This window comes from Anabrus simplex, chromosome 6 (assembly GCF_040414725.1).
Source record: "Anabrus simplex isolate iqAnaSimp1 chromosome 6, ASM4041472v1, whole genome shotgun sequence".
NCBI classification, from domain to species: Eukaryota; Metazoa; Arthropoda; class Insecta; order Orthoptera; family Tettigoniidae; genus Anabrus; species Anabrus simplex.
The window spans coordinates 96442418-96461931 of NC_090270.1; the positions used below are offsets into that span (position 1 = coordinate 96442418).

General features: G+C 37.6%; 1 protein-coding gene across 1 annotated transcript in view; it reads left to right on the top strand.

Annotated features, from left to right (window-relative positions):
- Nucleotides 1–13103, top strand: part of LOC136875475 (sphingomyelin phosphodiesterase 4) — a 189021-nt gene extending 175918 nt beyond the window's left edge. Inside the window, exon 13 of the mRNA XM_067149018.2 lies at nt 12137–13103. Within this exon, the coding sequence (XP_067005119.2) occupies nt 12137–12529 (393 nt within the window). The 3' untranslated portion in view covers nt 12530–13103. The remainder of the gene's footprint in view (nt 1–12136) is intronic.
- Nucleotides 13104–19514: the final 6411 nt, after the last annotated feature.

Genomic DNA, 19514 nt, shown 5'->3' on the forward strand with positions numbered 1-19514 from the left:
AATAATTTTAAAATCATATCGACTTCAAACAAATTAAACAATTCCAAAATTCACATACTGAGGAAAACCAAAACAAACAATTGAATAAATCCTTTACATACATAATTTATCGCCGTCTTCCGAGTCCAAATAATCAAATCCCAATAATCACAACAGAGATCTTTTTGCAGTCATTCACAATCCTGTAACTTATTTATTACTTTTGCGCTTGTATGCACTCTCTTTCTCTGAGCGATCCGAATTAACCAATTAACCAATGAAGATTAAAATCCCTGACCTAACCAGAAATCAAACCCTGGTCCCCTTGGAAGTAAGTCCAGCACGCTAACCAATTAGCCATGGAGTCAAACTTAGTCATTTCATTTATATATTTAAAAAAAGGCCTTGAGGAACTCCCCTGTTAATCACTATTGTATTAGATAAAATGCTACACTTAGGTCAACAGAATTTAATGAAAATCGGTATGTAAAGTCCGAGAATAAGGAACTACAGTCTACGCTGTAAATAATTTTATAAGACGCCCTAATATCAAAGAGTCGAAAGAAAACTAAATATGAAGGGCTACAATATAGAAAGCTCATAAAATTGATTAACAATAACATTACATTGATCATTGTTGTGATGTGCTTTGTGTCTTCTGTTGCCACTCCTCTCCAATAGACAGGATTACTGCCACGTACCGAGTATTTTTAAAAATTTGCTTTACGTCGCACCAAAATAGATACTGTAGGTCTTATGGCGACGATGGAATAGGATAGGGATAGGATAGGGCTAGGAGTGTGAAGGAAGCGGCCTTGACCTTAATTAAGGTACATCCCCAGCATTTGCCTGGTGTGAAAATGGGGGGAAGTAGCTGGGGAATTAGATAACTCTTCTTTAGCATGCCATTCCTCTGGTTCATAAATTTTCTGATACTTTAGGGCTGCCGACAGTGGGGTTCGAATCCACCAACTCCCGGATGCAAGCTCACAGCTGCACGCCTGTAACCGCACGGCCAACCCGCCGCGATTGTACCGAGTGTAATAGCCTGCCTGTATATTGGCGGGAAGTAGCTGGGGAATTAGATAACTCTTCTTTAGCATGCCATTCCTCTGGTTCATAAATATTCTGATACTACTGGTACGTAACATACTGGTTCATCATAGCATTTGAGCTATTCAATCCGTACTCCAAGGCACTGATTGGAATGAGCAGTGTGCATATTTAACAGAATAATGGCAGAGGAGTGTTCACGGCTGTTAGATCGGCACCGCAGTACTGTTCGTTAAAAGTGAGAAAATTTGCAGTTTTTCATTTGATAGAGTATTTTATGATAACATTGCTTTTAATTGCTACATTCCTACTGACGTTTTTGTAATGACCTATGTTGACTTCAGGTAGGAAAACAACAAAGTCAGTCTTTCTGAGAATCCTGTAGCAAGAGAGTCTACCTTTTCAGTACAATAATATCAAGTAAATAATTCCTGAAAAAAGCCTTGTGTATTTCAAAGTATACACCCTCACGTCTGGCACATGTTCTCGCCAGAGAATCCTTCTACATTGAGGATTTGAGATACGACCTATGCCTGCCATCAACAGAAGCATACCAGAGTCTACTCCGAGAACTGCAAGGAAAAAGAGAAGAAATATTTCCTGAATTTTACACTACAGATGCTATGGTCAACAAAGAATGGATAAAAGCCAAGTGTGCATTGAGACACATCATGACGCGTTTTGCTGATCATGGTTTTCACCACCGTATCTGCACAAGAGACATCTACCACCAACCGGATGAACTATGCGTATGCAAACTTTGTGATAACCCATGTGACAGATATCATGTAATGACATGTAAGCGCAGAGAAATATCTCTGACAAAATTCTGTGAAAATGCTTAAGAGTATGTTCTCTACTTATGCACATTGTGCAAGATTAAATTAGTTTAAAATATTAAATAAGTCATGGACTAGTTTCAGCCACTTAGTGGCCATCTTCAGCCAAATAAATGTAAGAGATTATATGATAACTAAAACACATATATAACAGACAAAGGCAATGTTACATGAATAATTATAACATTAAATTACATTTATAATAACAAAATTTATGGTTATGATCTTGTCATGATATGATGTCTTAAAGTTCCTTTAGGATCTCAGGCAAAGAAGTAAATCTGGAAATGATAGCCAGAATTAGTATTGTTTATATGTTTATTTAATATTTCTTTGGCTGAGCAAGATGGTCGTGCGGTTAGGGTAGGGTGATCAGATGTCCTGCTTTTCGCAGGATACTCCTTTTTTTTTTTTTTAACATCCTATCCTGCGGTCCGCGAAGAGGCTCGAAAATTGTATAAATATCCTGCTTTGTATAAAATATCCTGCAAAAATACTGCAAAATATATTTGCATTATAAATGGTTTCATTTCTTTTGCAGAATGTGGTATATGTAATTAATGTTTTAAACAAATGAAAGGGAGCGAGAAATAATGAATATTTAATTTAAGATAGCTACAGCTGAAATATTAACACTCCCATTTCCATTGCGGTCGTTATTTTCATGACGGGAAGAGCAGTTTGGGGCAGTGTAGTTGTGTACAGGCATTGTGACAACAGCTCTTTCATGGCTTTGAGTATAATGTAGGCAACGGTACTGATGGTTATCCAGATGATCAGGTAGTGTGGCTTAAGCTAGTCGTGGTAATCATGCCAAAAGTTAAAGGTAAATGTGTACTAAATGCCAAATTGCAGTTTCTCTACCTGTTTATAGTACCTGATAAATCGAAATGTGACGTTCGCTGCACGAAATGTTCAGCTTTGTTTTCAATAGCAAACGGCGGGAAAAGCGAGATTGTACAACATTTGAACACTAAGAAGCACAAACTCACTGACAATGTTGCTGCATCCAGCTTCAGAAGTGTTTTGAACCAAAATATTTGTGTGCTAAGACAAAGTGTGAAGCTATTGTCACTAATGTGATTAGTCCATTTGCGATATCTGAAGTGAAAAAGGACTTAGAAAATGTGAACTATGTCTCGGTCTACACAGACTCTTCAAATCATAAATCCACCAAACTTTTCCCCCTTCTTCCTCACTATTTTATTTACAACAAGGGGGTACAGGTAAAATTGTTAGATTTTCAAGAACAGGTAGGGGAAACTGCTGACATTATTTCGTCATTTGTCCTGAAAACGCTAAATGATTTTCATCTTGAAAGTAAAGTGGTTGGACTTTGTGCAGACATCGCTAATACTAACTTCGGTGGCTCATCTCGGAAAGGTTCTAAAAATGTTTATTCCATCGTGCAGAAGTCTCTTGAGAAATCGATTGTTGGTGTTGGTTGCAGTGCTCACCTTATCAACATTGCAATACAGACTGCTATGGACTGTCTTCCAGTTTATGTTCAAAGTGTAGAGCAGAAAATCTACTCATATTTTCACATTTACACTGTACGTGAGGCCTCCTTGATTTGAGTTTTGTGATTTCGGAATAGGTATTGCCGGCAAATTTTCAACGGGTTCTCTTCGGTATTATGATGCCAATTTTATGTTAATAGTCATTAAACCCACGGAAATGAAAAGAATAATTGTGCAACCGCAAAAAAATGTGGCATAACGAAAGCCAATGTTCGGCGTCTAAAAATAGTATAAAAATGTGTACTATACAAGAAAGGTATTCATATGATTTTACAAAGCACTTTTTGAGCCTGATTTAAATTTTTGAAGGGAAAAGTGGGGTTCGTCTTGGATTCGGAGAAATACGAACCTATAATTTTTTAAAAAATGAAATTAAACATACACTATCACATAGTATCGGATTTCAAAAAATAACAAGCAAGTAAGTTGTAGTGTGGATATCATCCACGGAAACACAAGTTTTGAATAAACTGATTGCCATTTCATACCGATTTTAATGTGTATGGTTTTACAATTTTTGTATTACTTTTTTTTTTGCTAGTTGCTATAGCGGACTTCTACTGTGCTTCCTTTTTTATAGCATCTAAAAATCAGAGTGTTTTTAAGTTTTATCAAGCTGTAGTGAGTAATAATGTACGATTCGTTGTATGCTTTTTACGCTTCGTATCGCTTAAAAGGAACGAGAAAAATCGTCGATCAAGTTCGCTGCTAGATCATATTTATGATCAGGTCCTGCTTTTTGTCTCAGAATATCTGGTCACTCTAGGTTAGGGGCGCGCCGCTGTGAGATTGCATTCGGGACATAGTGAGTTCAAACTCCACTGTCGGCAGCCCTGAAGATAGTTTTCAGTGGTTTCCCATTTTCACACCAGGCAAATGCTGGGGCTGTACCTTAATTAAGGTCACGGCCACTTCCCACTCCTAGCCCTTTCCTATCCTATCATCAACCTTAAGACTTATCTATGTCAGTGTGACATAAAGCGACTCGTAAAAAAAAAAAAAAAAAAAAAAAAACTATTTCTCCGAATCCAAGAAAACATTTTTTCTCTCATAATTTCATTTGAAAAACCAAGTCATCTTGCATTTGCGACCTAACGGTAATGAACACCACTGGCAGCTACCACGGCAGCCACGCTGCTTCCCTTACCCCCCACGCACTTGAACAAAACTCAGAATCAACCAATTTGACCATTTTTGGTCCTTAGTTGGTCCGTATTGACTAAGCTCATACAAATACTACGGGTAATAGTTGGGTCTGCCCTGTCAATATATACAATTATATTGACTAGTACATGTTTCGGGAGACACCACTCCCTTCATCAGTGAATTCTACATCACAGAACAAAATTTTCCATATTCTTATACAGAAAACATATTTAAAATCGTAAACTTATTTTAACACACACTCACACACACTCCCTCCTTCTCTCTCTCTCTCTCCCTAAAGTGTTATTGATATTGTTTGTTGTTCTTACAGTAGTAGAACAGTTTAAAGCACATATCAAAAAGTCATTGGTTTTTCTGTGCGTAAACTCAGAAAAAGTCAAAATCTTGGTCTTGTTGCTGTTAAAAATATTTCTAAAATAATTTTATCCTCATTGAATTATTGCTCTTCATAAGATCTAACTGTAACTGGTTGAACAGAATCACGTTACACTGGTGTTAGACAGAGCGGATCGAACCTTCCTTCGTGTCCTTCGAATGTGTGCCTAGTGGTTGATCTTATTCTACAATAAGAAGAAAATCTTACTGAAAAAATGAGACTAATGGTGAAATTGTTATAGGACACAATGAAAATAAAACGTACGTGTTATATTGGAGCGAAGAAAATCTACTCACTCTCTGACTAGACACATACTACCTGTAGATGTTGCGTAAGCCTGATGCTACTTGTGGATAGTGGGAGGAGGGGCATTGATGCATAACCTTGACAGCAGCAGGGGAAGGAGGGGTAGGCGGACTAGTGGCTAGAGTTGATGTTGTGTATCTTTCCTCTTTCTTCTTTTTACATATTGATTGGCTAATTTAAACAACAGATTTTCTTCATTCAAATTTTCATTTAAATTATTATCTATATTTTATTTCTGTACCAAATAGATTTCTAATTTCTCCACAACCATATTTTTCCCTTTATTTGCAGAATGCATTCATTTCATGTCTTGTTCGATATTGGTAAAGGAATTATTATTTTCGTGCATACACGTTAATATGTATACTCCTTATTTACTAAATTGGTTATCTTTATTAATGTCACTTGAGTCCGTAGAAAACTATTATTATTATTATTATTATTTGTTCGATATGCTATTTCAATATTGTATTTCTTGAACATTTTGGACAGATTGTAAGAATGCCTATATATATATATATATATATATATATATATATATATATTTATTTTTATTTTTTTTTATTTTTTTTTTCTTCTTCTCAAGAAGCGTTCTTGGTTTGTTGATGATTTTGTTCTTTATTTTACTGACATAAATTCTTGAGTAACCGTTACTTATTACTATGTCATATATTCAATTTCTTTTTCACATCCGTCTTCTGAAAGTGGAATGTTACTGCCCTATTAATTAAACTATAAAAAGTGGCTTCTTGCTTTGTTGTGGATGATTAGAGTTGTTTCTAATTATTGTATTGATTTGTGTTTGCTTTCTATATACAGTATTTGATATTCAAAGTGATTCTTATGTCTTGAAATTGTTATGTCAAAGTAATTTAAGGATTTGTTATTTTCTGATTCAATTGTAAATTTAATGTGTTGTTTGTCCATGTTGTTTAAAACATCCAGTAGTTCTGCTGGTATTTTTCTCCAGATAGTAAGTCATATGCATACAAAATTTGGTTGAGAGCTATACAGGAACGTACACACATACATCCATAATTTTGGTCATTTTGGAATTTACTTTTTCATCCTTTTTCATCCCCCTGTGCTGATGGAGATTTAAAACAGCATCCGGTGTGTCACTGTTCTTCTCAGAGACCTTGAAAAGTACAGATTCAACACTAATATTTATTATTTTCAATTGCTTTTTCATGTCACTCCCTCCCAACCCTAGGGGTGCTAGGTATGTCTTATCCCCACAGTTAGATAATTCATATGTGTACCAAGTTTGGTTGAGAACTCTGCTGGAAAACAGACAGACAAACACACACACACACACACACACTCTCTCTCTTTCTCTCTCTCTTTCTCTCTTTCTCTCTCTCTCTCTCTCTCTCTCTCATTTTGGACATTTTCTTTTTCACCCCTTCTCGCCCCCAATGGTGATGGTAGCTGAACTTGGACTTAAATGTCATCCAGAGAGTCACTGTTTATTTCATCGACCCCAAAAACTATCAGTCAGCACTAATATAAGACGTTTTTGATTATTGATTTTGATTATTTTTACATGTCTGTCCCTCCCCACTCCACCCCTAGTGGTGCTGAGTGTGTCTTATTCCCACCGTATTTCTCTCCAGATAGTATTACTGTATGTCATATATGTACCAAGCTTGGTTGAAATTGCAATTTTGTCTATAGCCACCATCATTTTTAATCATTTACCTTCGCCAATATCTTTACGTAAAGATGTTGCTCCTCAACTGTGTGCAGCCCGCTAAGTATTGCAAACTAGGGTACGCCTTCGCCTGCTGATATTGGAGTGGTCATTTAGTGATTTTATTTTAGATTACTCAAAGTTGACTGAAGTTAGAGACCTGTCAATGTCTACTGGCCTTTAGTCCAAAGGGCTCTGGGCACGATTTCTCACCAGCCGATGTATTTAACTGCGTATGGTTCATTCCTTTGGTTGAGGGATTTGATGTTTGTGTTCATTTTAATACACTTCTCTTCATCCTCTTACAACACATCATACTGCCAATCACCACAGAAATGCGCAGTAGTGAATACCAGTGGCGTGCAAGTGAACATATTCGTTACCCCAGCTGCAAAAAAGTATTTTAAATATAAACAATCGTAGCCCCACTACACTCTCTAAAGTTAACATTACCCTTTTATAAGGCTGCATTTTTTGTGGAAAGGTCTACCTGAGAAAGATCTTTCAAGAATATTTTCAACCATACAATCGCACATATTTTCAAATTGATATTCACGGCAGTGACAACACCATCATAATCTGTAGCAGATTTTAAACAGTGTACTTACAGTTTCAACCGGTGACGCTTCATGATAGTACGGTCATGGTTTTCACAAAAAATACACTGTGACTATTTGTTTTTTACTTAAAAAGCCTAATCTAAACTAATCAGCAAAATTTAACTGGTATTTTACCGTCGTTGAAGTTTTATAGTTTCACTCGCGTACTGAGTGTACATGCATCCACGACAAATGAGGAGAAATATTTGTCACGACGTATAACACACATTATATGCATGAAGAATGCCACAGAACTCGCGAAACCTTCACCTATAATCCAAGAGGAACACTACAAAAATTCACTATATACCACTATCACAGACTACCATTCACGCTTAACTCTGTGTTCATGGTGGGCAACCTAAATATTTTTCTGCAGCTATCGGAACACATACTCTACACATACCATCAATGAATTGCTCGAAGAAACTGTATACATGCCGAAACCCAAGACTAAAATATATTCTTCTATATTACAATTGATTTCATATACTGGCTCTATTTATATTATTTATATTTATTTTATTAGCAAGATGATGTGCAAGTGTCTATACTGTTAAGATGTTGATATTTTTCTTGAGTCTCTAGTGTGTGGCGCTGAACACTTTGAGTGTCAAGTATTAAAACTAACATTACCTTACCTAAGCTAGCTGGCCTGTCACCATAAATTGGTGTTGAGGGAGGAACTACAGCTCCGCCTCGAGGAAGCTTCAAGTGCATGCGTCACCCAAGTGATCTTAAATTTTGTTGGGGGTAGCTCTCTATCGTGCCGACAAGGAAACCCAGCTCGCTGGAGAATCTGAACTGCGGTAGTGCGAGCGGATTGTCGACACAGCTGTACTTGGCTTGGCTTAGATGTTTGCAATTTTTTAAACATTATAACATAAGCATTCTAAAGAATAATTAGAAAATGTTAATACAAAGTTCTTTAGCCTTCAGGAAGGGCATCCACCTGTAAAACTTGGTCAAATCCACACTAACCACTGGCCCCAATAAATGGGGAAAAGGCCATGATGATGATGATGATGATGACGATGATGAAGAATCATGTGTTCTCAGCTACCACGTGCAAGCATTCTGGTTTAACTACATTTTGCTCATTTTCCTGATTGCTAGATGGCAGAGTAAACCAGATTGGGTGAGCTGTGGCTGAATTTTAATTAACCCTCTCCCTCAGATCTTTGAGGCTACTCAAAAGCAACTTTCCAGACATCTTTTTTTACAACTCCAAATCTGTAGAGCCAACGTTTGTCCAGCAATGAATATAAAACAGATACTCCTATATACCTGTAATTTTTATGGGGGATGCATGTAATACTGTGGGAAAGGAAAATTAAAATTTCACTAACCAAAATTAGGCAGATTAATTCTGACAGATTAAAATTATCTGGAAAATTTACAGTGGGCGAATTGAACAACCGGAGAGACGTAACTCGTAGTTCAAATATAACAGTTTTGTTTTTATTTTTAAGGGTATATTTAGTTTTGAAAAGTTTATTTTCGCTATAATACAAATTATGTACTTGTAGGTTCCCATTTTTATCCTCTTTATTTTATTGCTTCATTTTCACGTACTGGTTTCTATTGTCTACCTAAAGTTGAAAAAAGTCCTCGACAAAATACAATAACTAGTCAAACACACTTGATGCTGCCAGTAAGGTATGGAAAACACCTTGGTATTCATTGAAGGGATCAGGTGCAATATAATCCAGATTATTAGACCATTGTACAGGCGTAGGCCTAATTCGTTGAGATATCTTCGCCGGCGGAGGTCCATCGTCTTCCTGCATTTAACACTCCTCATCTTTAAATTCTTCGATTTCTATTTCAAAATCAGTACACCACTGGTGTAGCTATCACTTTTATCGATATAACCTCCTAAATCAACATATTTGCCCTGCAAATATGGTATTTCCTCATCAGTAACAACCCACCGCTTACCATGCCGCCATTTCTGTTTACATTGAGTGCGACCTTGCTGCGATACATGCGTCACATATTTCCGGAGGCATTTAACCTACTATCCTAAGATCACTAATGATTATGATACATAGCAATATTTTCTAAATACTATGTGCTAAGAGTGCCAGTAGTTAACTCTAAAATTCACCAAGAGATGGCAGAGGCATAAGCTCCTAAAACACAGGTACGACCTACAGTAGTACGATATATGACGGAATGCGATTCATTTTTTGCTACAACTTAGTACGATATATTAGGGAGGGGGTTAATTTGGTTGTGTGAACACAAAGTATGTCACCAGAGATCTTTTACATGCCTACATTATACAACATGGAGTATCAAATTAACTTTTTTCTGACCTTCAGAAATAAGTTTGCAAAGTTTGAAACTGTGATCTCGGGATCCAGAGGCTGATACTCTACCACTGATCCACACACTGGGAGCTGTTATGGTGTTGATGATCTTAACACATTCTTGCTCACCATTTGACGTATTTAAATGGCTGGCCCAGCTATTCCAGCTGTAAGTTGCACTGCAAACAATATCATAACCGAGCTCGATAGCTGCAGTCGCTTAAGTGCGGCCAGTATCCAGTAATCGGGAGATAGTGGGTTCGAGCCCCACTGTCGGCAGCCCTGAAGATGGTTTTCTGTGGTTTCCCATTTTCACACCAGGCAAATGCCGGGGCTGTACCTTAATTAAGGCCACGGCTACTTCCTTCCACTTCCTAGGCCTTTCCTATCCCATCGTCGCCATAAGACATATCTGTGTCGGTGCGACGTAAAGTAAATAGAAAAAAAAAAAGAAACAATATCATATTCTTTTCACAATAAGTTTTAAACTGAATAAGATACAGAAACCAAAAAACCAAAATTTGCATATAGCTTGAAGAAGTTATCTAGCATTTCTGGAGGATGTGAAAGCTAATGTCACACCTTCCTGGGTGAATGGGAATACTGCACTGTCCACAAAAATAGCATTTTTCACTAATAATTTTGTTTTGATTCACACTTGACACCTTCTTGTGGAGAACGTGACTTTGTTTTGAAGGTGGAAACTTCAAAAGAATATGTATGCTCTTTTCATTTCCCATCTAACCTAAATGGTGGATCCTTGGTCGATGTTGCTGCTTTTGGTGGCAGAATCGCAGGATGTGAACTTGGAGCTGATGAGGTGGATGTTACTCATATGTTTGAGAGAGGCGACTGGTTTGTCAGGTTCACTTTTTTGCCTTGAGTAAGTTCCTCTAATCTCTGCATGAAATGCAGAAATGTTATTGTTTTTTGAGGATTTGATTTCTAAAAGAGCTGAAATGCATTGAAAAGTGTGCAGTACAGTAAATAAGAGAAAACTTGTTTTGACCACTTCACCATTTTCCTCAAGAAGAGATAGATTGCCAAGTAGTGGACTGCAGTATCAGTACCATGCATGTGTCGATTATAGTCCGTCACAATCTTTGGTTTCATTTGTTTTCATCCACATTTGTTTGTTCAACCATTTCTGCTGAGTAGATGTTAGTTACTGTAGTTATAACCTTTTTTTTTTTTCCTCCAAGAAACAAGCATTTTGCCCCCTTTTCAGAGTTTTCTGGTGTTTCTTTAGATCTTCCAGTACACCTCTATTTGACCTTATGAAATAATTCATGAGCTGACTGAAAGTGACAGTGATGACAGTGAAGAAGATTCACCTCAACATGTGACAAACTTGCCAAAAGAACTAGTATTATACGTACACTTTTTAGTGATAGATTTTTGTTCTGGTTGAGGAGTAAAGAGGGAGCACTGCCGGTTCTGGTAATACTGCCAACCGAATGGAATCGAATGGAATGGAATCGATAATATGATCGATCGATATGAATTTTCTACATCTTTATTATCTTAAGTGAGCAAATATGTCAGATATACATTATATAACATTATATAACATTTCTCAATGCGAATCTTGTTCCTAGCATGAATTATATAGTTTGGCTTTGCTGTGTAAACAACAACAGTACGAGTACGTAAAGTGTACGCCAGATGTCACACAGTGATTCTTAGTTTGTGTTTCAAAGGTTGCCAGTGCGAATCTCGAAGATAACCAAGGTTGACTAATTCAGCACTAGGGTGTAAATCTATCACTAAAAGATGTGCGTACAATACTTATGTATCTTTCAAGGTACTGTTCATATTTAAGCTCCATTAAATGTGGTTTTACACGACTAAGAAAATTTGTTACGTAATGTCACGTTTTCCATGCTGCAAAGATTGTATTCAAGAGATTCTATTGTGAACTACAGTGCTTATGACCCAGAGTACTGCAAAATTGAACTAGTATCTTTCCCTTCATAATTTTTTGCATGAGGCTCTAGAAATGTCCAGCCATTTAGATGGTTTGTAGAAGACAGAGTTTGAAGAACTTCAAATTGTAAGCATGGACTCTTATTAATGTTACATTTTCTGTTGTTTACAGCTCCAAAAAGGTCTTATCATTAACTGAAAGAAGTATCTTGCAAGCATACAATTTTATCAAACCTAGTGTATAAATAACTCTATCTTACATGTGTAATACTGTGTAAAATTGCAGACTCCAGTGTAGCAACATAAGAAATTGAATAATATTATCACAGGATATTTTCAGACATTATTGACTTCTGTTTCCAGTTTTCCTTGGAGATTAGTCAACTGTTTCACCGACCTGGTTTTGTAGGAGGCGTCGCTCGTCAAATCATATCACCTCCTAGAAGGGTCCGCTACTATGACAGAAATGTGTCTGCTCAAGGTCATCCTCAGTTGCTAGAGGCCTCTCTGCCACCTCGGCTGAGTCTGCGCTGGATGGCAAGCTACAGTTTCCTATCATGTGTCATAATATTAATAGTTTTATCCCATTTCTTCTTGGGCAATTGGTCATCCCTCCTCATTAGTGTTTATGCACTGTGGTTGATTTATATTGCTTTCCGAGCTCTTCTAGAGCCATTTTTGCCAATCATTCCCCCTGAAAGAACTGAACCAACATCAGAATCAAGGGAATTCTTTGATCTGGATGTTTCCATGTAATGTGACTGTGAGGAACTGTGAATACTTGACTGGTTTAAAAACATTTTTATATTAGTTTCAGAATAAAGTAACTATGTTTTATAGGTTGTTTAATTTGAAGTTAATAAAATGAAATCTAATTTACATGACCTGCCTGTCTGTCTGTCTGTCTAATCTTATTTCAGATGTGGATAATACACAGGGTCTTCTTCTTTTCTCAATTATCTAAGGTCAGCACTAATTGGGATTAAGCCCAAATTTACAGCCAAATTCCTTTCCTGATCAATTCTGTGAGGAGGGATTGTGTGTTTCTGTGGTGGTTGGTAATGTGGTGTGTTGTTTGTAAATGAAGATGTGTATTAAAAATATAACAAACATTCAGCCCCCACCCCTACCCCCAGTTGGAGGAATTAACCAAACATAGTTAAAATCACTAACCCAGCTGGGCATTGAACTAATGGCCCTATGAACTGAAGGCCACTATATTGACCATTTAGCCAAGGAATTAGGCAGATAGTACACAGGTTGATTTACAAAATTAAGATGTTTCCTCTGGGATAATCAGCGGCAACAATTTCAGTTAAAAATACTGTTTTAGAATTGTCATCAGAATTATCATTATCCAGTTTAAGTCATCCAGGAAATAATCATGAGTTACCACCACTTCTTCTCATCTGTGAATAGATCTTTATGCAGCTTGTTCTGTTCCTTCTCTCTCTTCTTTTGATCCTTTTTGTGGTATATACTCTTCAAAGTCAAGATGGGTAAGAAAAAGAAATGAATAGGAAAAAAACATCTGTTCTAGAGAGAGATATTGACTGTAGATTATATTGCCACAAAAGAGGAAAAATATTTTGACATAACGAGTAATGAATAATGGACCAAATTAAAAAACACGTTTGTGAGCTGTGCAGAGAAGATTTGTGGCAGAACTTTGGCGAGAGTGAAGGGAAAGGAGACAACTTAGTGGAATGAAAAGGTGAAGGAGGTTGTTAAACAAAAGAAGAAAGCATGGCAAGAATGAAATAGAGATAGGAAAGAAAGAAGTAAGATTAAATGCCAGGAAATTAAAAGGAAGTGTTAAAAAGTGGTAAATGAGAAAAAGAAAAAATGTTGGGAGTGACGATTCACACCAGAGGTGGAAAAGGAAGTAAATGGTTGGAAAAGGAGGTTGTATGGATTAATAAAAAATCAGAGAAAAGAAAAAATCTACACAAAACAAGTGAAGGAAGAAAGTGGAAATGGAAAAACAGACCTAGAGGAGATAAAGAATAGGTGAAAAGACTATCGATAAATTCCTGAATTTGAGAAATGATGCAGAAGAGAGTGGAATGGTAGATGCGAGTGGAATGGTAATGAGGATGATCCAGAAATGGAGAGTGATACTGCAACGGCAGGGGTGAAAATGGTTCTTAAACAAATGAAAACAGGAAAAGTAGCAGGGATGGATGAAATATGTGTGGAAATGATAAAGGCAGCAGGACCTGTTGGTCCATATTGGTTATATAGGCTGGTAAGGTGAATATGGAAGAAAAAGCAAGCAGCTGCTGATTGGTGTAAGGTTTAATAATACCAGGATTTAAGAAAGGTGACAGGAAGGTATGTGACAATTATTGAGGAATTACGCTGTTGTCGCAAGTAGCCAAAATATTGGAGAGAATAATAGAAAGTAGGATGAGAGGAAGGGTTGAAAGAAATTTAGAAGAAGAGCAGTATGGATTTCGACAGGGCAGGTTAATGATAGACCCTATATTTACCATGAGATTACTGATCGAAAAAACTGTGGGAGTATGGAAAAGATTTGGTGATTGTATTCCTTGATCTAGAGAAGGCATACAATAGTGTTGATAGAGAAAAGGTGTGGGAAACCTTGGAAGAAAAGGACGTGGAAGGCAATCAAGAGAACTAGTATCCGCGAGATAATGGGTTCAAGCCCCACTGTAAGCAGCCTTGAAGATGGTTTTCCGTGGTTTCCCATTTTCACACCAGGATAATGCCAGGGCTATACCTTACTTAAGGCCACGGCCGCTTCCTTCCCACTTCTAGGCCTTTCCTATCCTGTCGTCACCATAAGATCCATCTGTGTTAGTGCGACATAACGTAAATTGTAAAAAGAAAGAGAACTAGTGAAAGCTATGTACAAGAATTGTTCCAGTTGTGTCCAGATTCTGGTGGGGAGAACAGATTGGTTTAGAAACCAAACTGGACTAAGACAGGGAAGTGTTTGTCTCCACTTATGTTTATAATGGTTATGGATGAAATTCTAAAACAAAGGCAAGATATGGAGCGGATATGAAAATATTGTTGTTTGCAAATAATATAGTGATCTGGGGAGTGAACAATATAGAAGTGCAAATCCAAGTAGAGGCTGTAAATGACAATATTGAGAAATACGGTATGAGAATCAGTGTAGAGAAGAGCAAAACAGTGGTGGTGACAAGAGGAGAAAGAGAAGAAAAGGAATTTTAGTATCAGGGGTCAAAACCTTGAGGTTATTGAATACTTTAAATATTTGGGAAGTGAAATAATGCAAGATGCAAGGTTAGATAAGGAGATCAGCAGAAGGGTACAAGCAGGAAATACGTTGTGCCAGAATGTAAGGAACCTGGTGTGAAACAGAAAAGTTCCTATGAAATGTAAAGAGATAATGTAGATGATGTACTATACCCCTATTTTAACGTATGCATCAGAGACTTTGACTTTGATAGCAAGAAATTATCGTTCTCAGATGCAGTTTTATTTGACGGAAATAAATATCACCCGAGAACACATTCACTTCCTTATATAAATTACTTTATTGTCACTGTAAGTCACAACACACAATTATACACACTAGCAAGTGACACTACAACACTTAATAGTGGAGTACCCTGAAGTCGATTCTGTCAAGTACAGATATCAACAACACTAACTCACGCACTATAACATACACTCTCTTGAACTCACCAACTCCACCTTGGAGCCCAACAGTCACTCGCAGTCCATCACTTGCCTTCGAATCCAACCTGACTTACTAACTGACAGCTTGATATATATACTGTTTGAACAACTGTCTAAAATTATCGATTTCTGGAAGGGTTCTTGCAACACACTCGAAACATCGATCGACCAGGTAGTCGAATGGAGTACTCCAGTAATGGATCCATCTAGAACTTTCCTTACTGTTTACCAATACACATGGATATTTCTCCAACATTCTTAATGTCTCTACATGTATGTGGATAATAAACCTTACAGTAAGTTTCCAGAACCCTTCATATGTACCAAATTATAATAGAATAAATCTAATATACAAACAGTATAGAGTTTTCTACTGCTTTCAACTATATAAATTTTGAGGTTAAACTTATACACAATACAAATTTGAGGTTGTACAAATTTATAATACATACTTACAGGGAAACGACATTTTAGTCATAATTTAGCATTTATTAAAATGTAATTAAAATATATTATATTGAAGGTTTTACACTAGTTACGATGTCGTACCTATGACAAAATGAGAGTATAATTCAGGTCAGTGAAATGAAGTTCCTGAGGAGTATGGTAGGGAAGACAAGGGGAAAGTAAGAAATGTTGAGGTCATAAAAGAGATAGGGGTACGAAAACTGAGTGATAGGATCAATAAGAACAAATTGTGATGGTTTGGACATGTAATGCAGATGGATGGACTGTCAAGAATAGTATAAGAAAAAGAAGACTGGACTGGAATGCAATTACTGAAAAGGAGTGGTGGAAGAAGAGGGAATGGTGGAGAATTGCCATCAACACCCCGACTTGGCAGGAGCTGGACAAGGGGAAATGAAAATGATGATGATGATGATGATGATGATGATGATGGTAAACCAATAACATCTTAGAATAATCCATGTGAGTATTACATGGACTGGGAAATGCTCAAGGGTGATGGGTGGGTTTCCAAGAGAAAAGGTTAGTGATTGAAGGAAACATAAGAAGAGGAATCTGTTCTGGAATCGAATGAACTGTTGTACTCTCAGAATCTTTCAGTGTATTATTCTAATCTGCTTTATGTAGATGTTACTCATCTTTCTTTAAGTTGAATGACTGGAATGTGGAGTAAGATGGAAAGTAGAATAACTCTTCTGATCAAGAAGCTTATGGTGTAAGTGGAGAATTCCTCTCTTTTTGATCTTTGTGTCTGAAGATGAGGATAATGTAGTCAGCTCCATATCATTACCAGTCTTCACACTCAGACTAAAACTTCTAATTGAAGAAATTACCTTGTACCCATTTTCACAATTGATAGAGTTAACCTAGGGCTACAGTAGAACCTCATTAAAGCAATAGTTGATAAACAAATACTCATAATAATGAGTACTCACAATACCCAGAAATGCCTGTACTTTGGTTTTGATTATGAGGCACCTTGTCAAACTGAAAAAAAAAAAAAAAAGAAGAAAAGTCAGTGCTTTTATAAATGTACTGCACATAAAACTCACTACACAATAGTGACACTGTAGGTAGTTAAAAAATATGATAAACAACAACATAGCACAGCGCACACAAATCCTCGTAATGTTAGAAGTACAGTTAATTAGGTATTTCTGTAGAATCTCTGATTCTACATTTAACAAACAAGCTGATTACATATGCAAGTTTAGCACACGGTTACCGGTTACACATAGATCCTCATTATCCTTTCCTACCTGCTGTTATTATCTCACCCAAACACGTCAGGTAAAGCACAGGCCAGATAAACCAATATTCTGACGGCAGAATATCTCGCTTCCTCGCAAAGAGGCTTATGAAATATTATGCAAACATTTGAACACAATTAAACTTTTTTTTAAAATCTTTGATATCTAATTGCTTAGTTACTTTCTTAGTTTCTTACTTCCACTCAACATCCTGAACTATTTGAAAGTCCTCTGTAGTCGCATTGGGTTGTCTGATATACATTTTAATACTTCCAAAGCTTCCAATACTGCTGTGCAACAAAGGGAGCACTGCACGCTCATCTTCACCTTCATCGTCTGAGCTAGACATGTTTTTTCCCCAGATTGTACACTGGTAATAACATCAGACAGTTAATCACATACCGATGCACACATATCAATGTCAATGTAATTGTCAAAACGACACAAAACATTAAATGATGTGAAACTCCACTCCATTCTTCAGGTTCAGTGAACCCTTGTTAGAGTTCCGTTTCAGACTCAGCCAGCTGCATCTTCTTCTTAAATCATGCATGCCTAAAACACGCTGCCACATATTCAGGTTTCAGGTTGGGGCCAGCCATGAGGTCCAGCCCTGTCTCGTCTCCCGAATGCAGAGGCGTAGAGCTACGGTACAGCCGTGGCCACCCCTCCTCTGCTCGGTTGGCCGGTCAGAGTGCAGAGCTGTTGGGCCACGGACCAGCCGTGGGCATTTGAGGGCCGAGACCCACTCTGCATCTACCGACCCTCTTCAAAATGACCTACATCCACGACTTATGTTGCGTTTCGGACATCGACTTAAAGTTGTCACGTACAATTAGACACAATTACACATTGCACCTCATGTACCGAAGTACAATTATGACGCGAATACTCTATAACAATGTAAGGAATTACTTCCTTCGTCACCAAAATATCGGTAAATGCAAGCAGTGGCCATATGATATTGAATGTGGGGTTTGATAACGATGTACATCTATCTACCTGTCGAAAGAACTGGAGTAAACTCTGGCATTTTAGATTCCACATTCCACTCATACGCAATGGTGGTTGCATACGCAACAAGGCTCATCTAGCCCAGTCTCGAATTCGATGATGCACTCCTCTAGTATCAAGGTAGGCGTGCCTACAGTAGCCATCAGTTTCTGTACTTATCCTAATCATTCGTGTACTTACCACTGCATACAATGCAAGAATGCGTATCTTTTATAATTATGTTATACTGTGTCAAAATAGGCCTCGGTAGAAATTAAAGAAACGAACGCCGTAGTCGCTTGTCGACACGTATCTACGGAATGGAGAAGGCCAATGGTTAGCTATTCGCATACTCGGCACATACAACATTCAGGTCCGTCTTCCTGTAGGCGTACTATACGCTTCTCGCCACACAATGCGGGGACAATGCTCTCGAGATATCTCGAAATTTCTCGCGACAAACAGTGCCCGTGCTAGTCTCGAGAAATCTTGAGACCCCGTCTCAGACTGCCCATCACTAGGTCTAAGGAAGAAACCACGGAGCTAACAAAACTATACGAGTGACATGTTGGAGTTGTGGAATGTGAAATCTGCCAGTTACAAAAATCGAGTGCATCAAGTGACAAAATAAGTAGGAAACTCCATAACTAGAGGAGTCATATGTGTCAGGAACTAAAGAAGGTGAAATCACAGAAAAGTGTTGATGGAGCAGATGACGTCTACTTGAGCACGTGGTCGCATTTTGATGTTATGAAGTTAATCAAATCAGGAGTAACCTGCCGATCAACAACAGAGAGTTTGGTAAAGTTAACGTGTACTTCAGTACCGGTGTGCTTAATGATTTTGATATGAATATGTCTTAGGGCTATTGGGCGGAAGTCCGGAAATTTGCGTGACGTGACGCGACAGAATGTGTAATGGAAGTGACATCGCAAAATGTTTTACCTAAGAATATTGACCTTGAGATGTGCACGGGCTACAGATTTGTATAAAGAGTGTGTGTTAAAATAGAAGGTATTAGTGTAAGATGTATAATAGCACGGTCAGCTAGATCTACGTTGCATCAAGTCGGCGCGAGAAATATCGTGACCGAATCACCAACATCAGCACGAGCATCACTGATGCTGTATATTGTTCAGTGATCACAGTAATCAACTAGTTTTTCTTACGCCGTACCGACACAGATAGGTCTTACGGCGAAGATAGTATATGAAATGGCTAGGAATGCGAACGAAGCGACCGTGGTCTTAATGTGTGAAAATACCTGGTGTGAAAATCCAAAACCTCGGGAAACCATCCTTAGGGCTGCTGACAGTGTGGTTCAAACCCGCTATCCCCCGAAGACAAAACTAGTT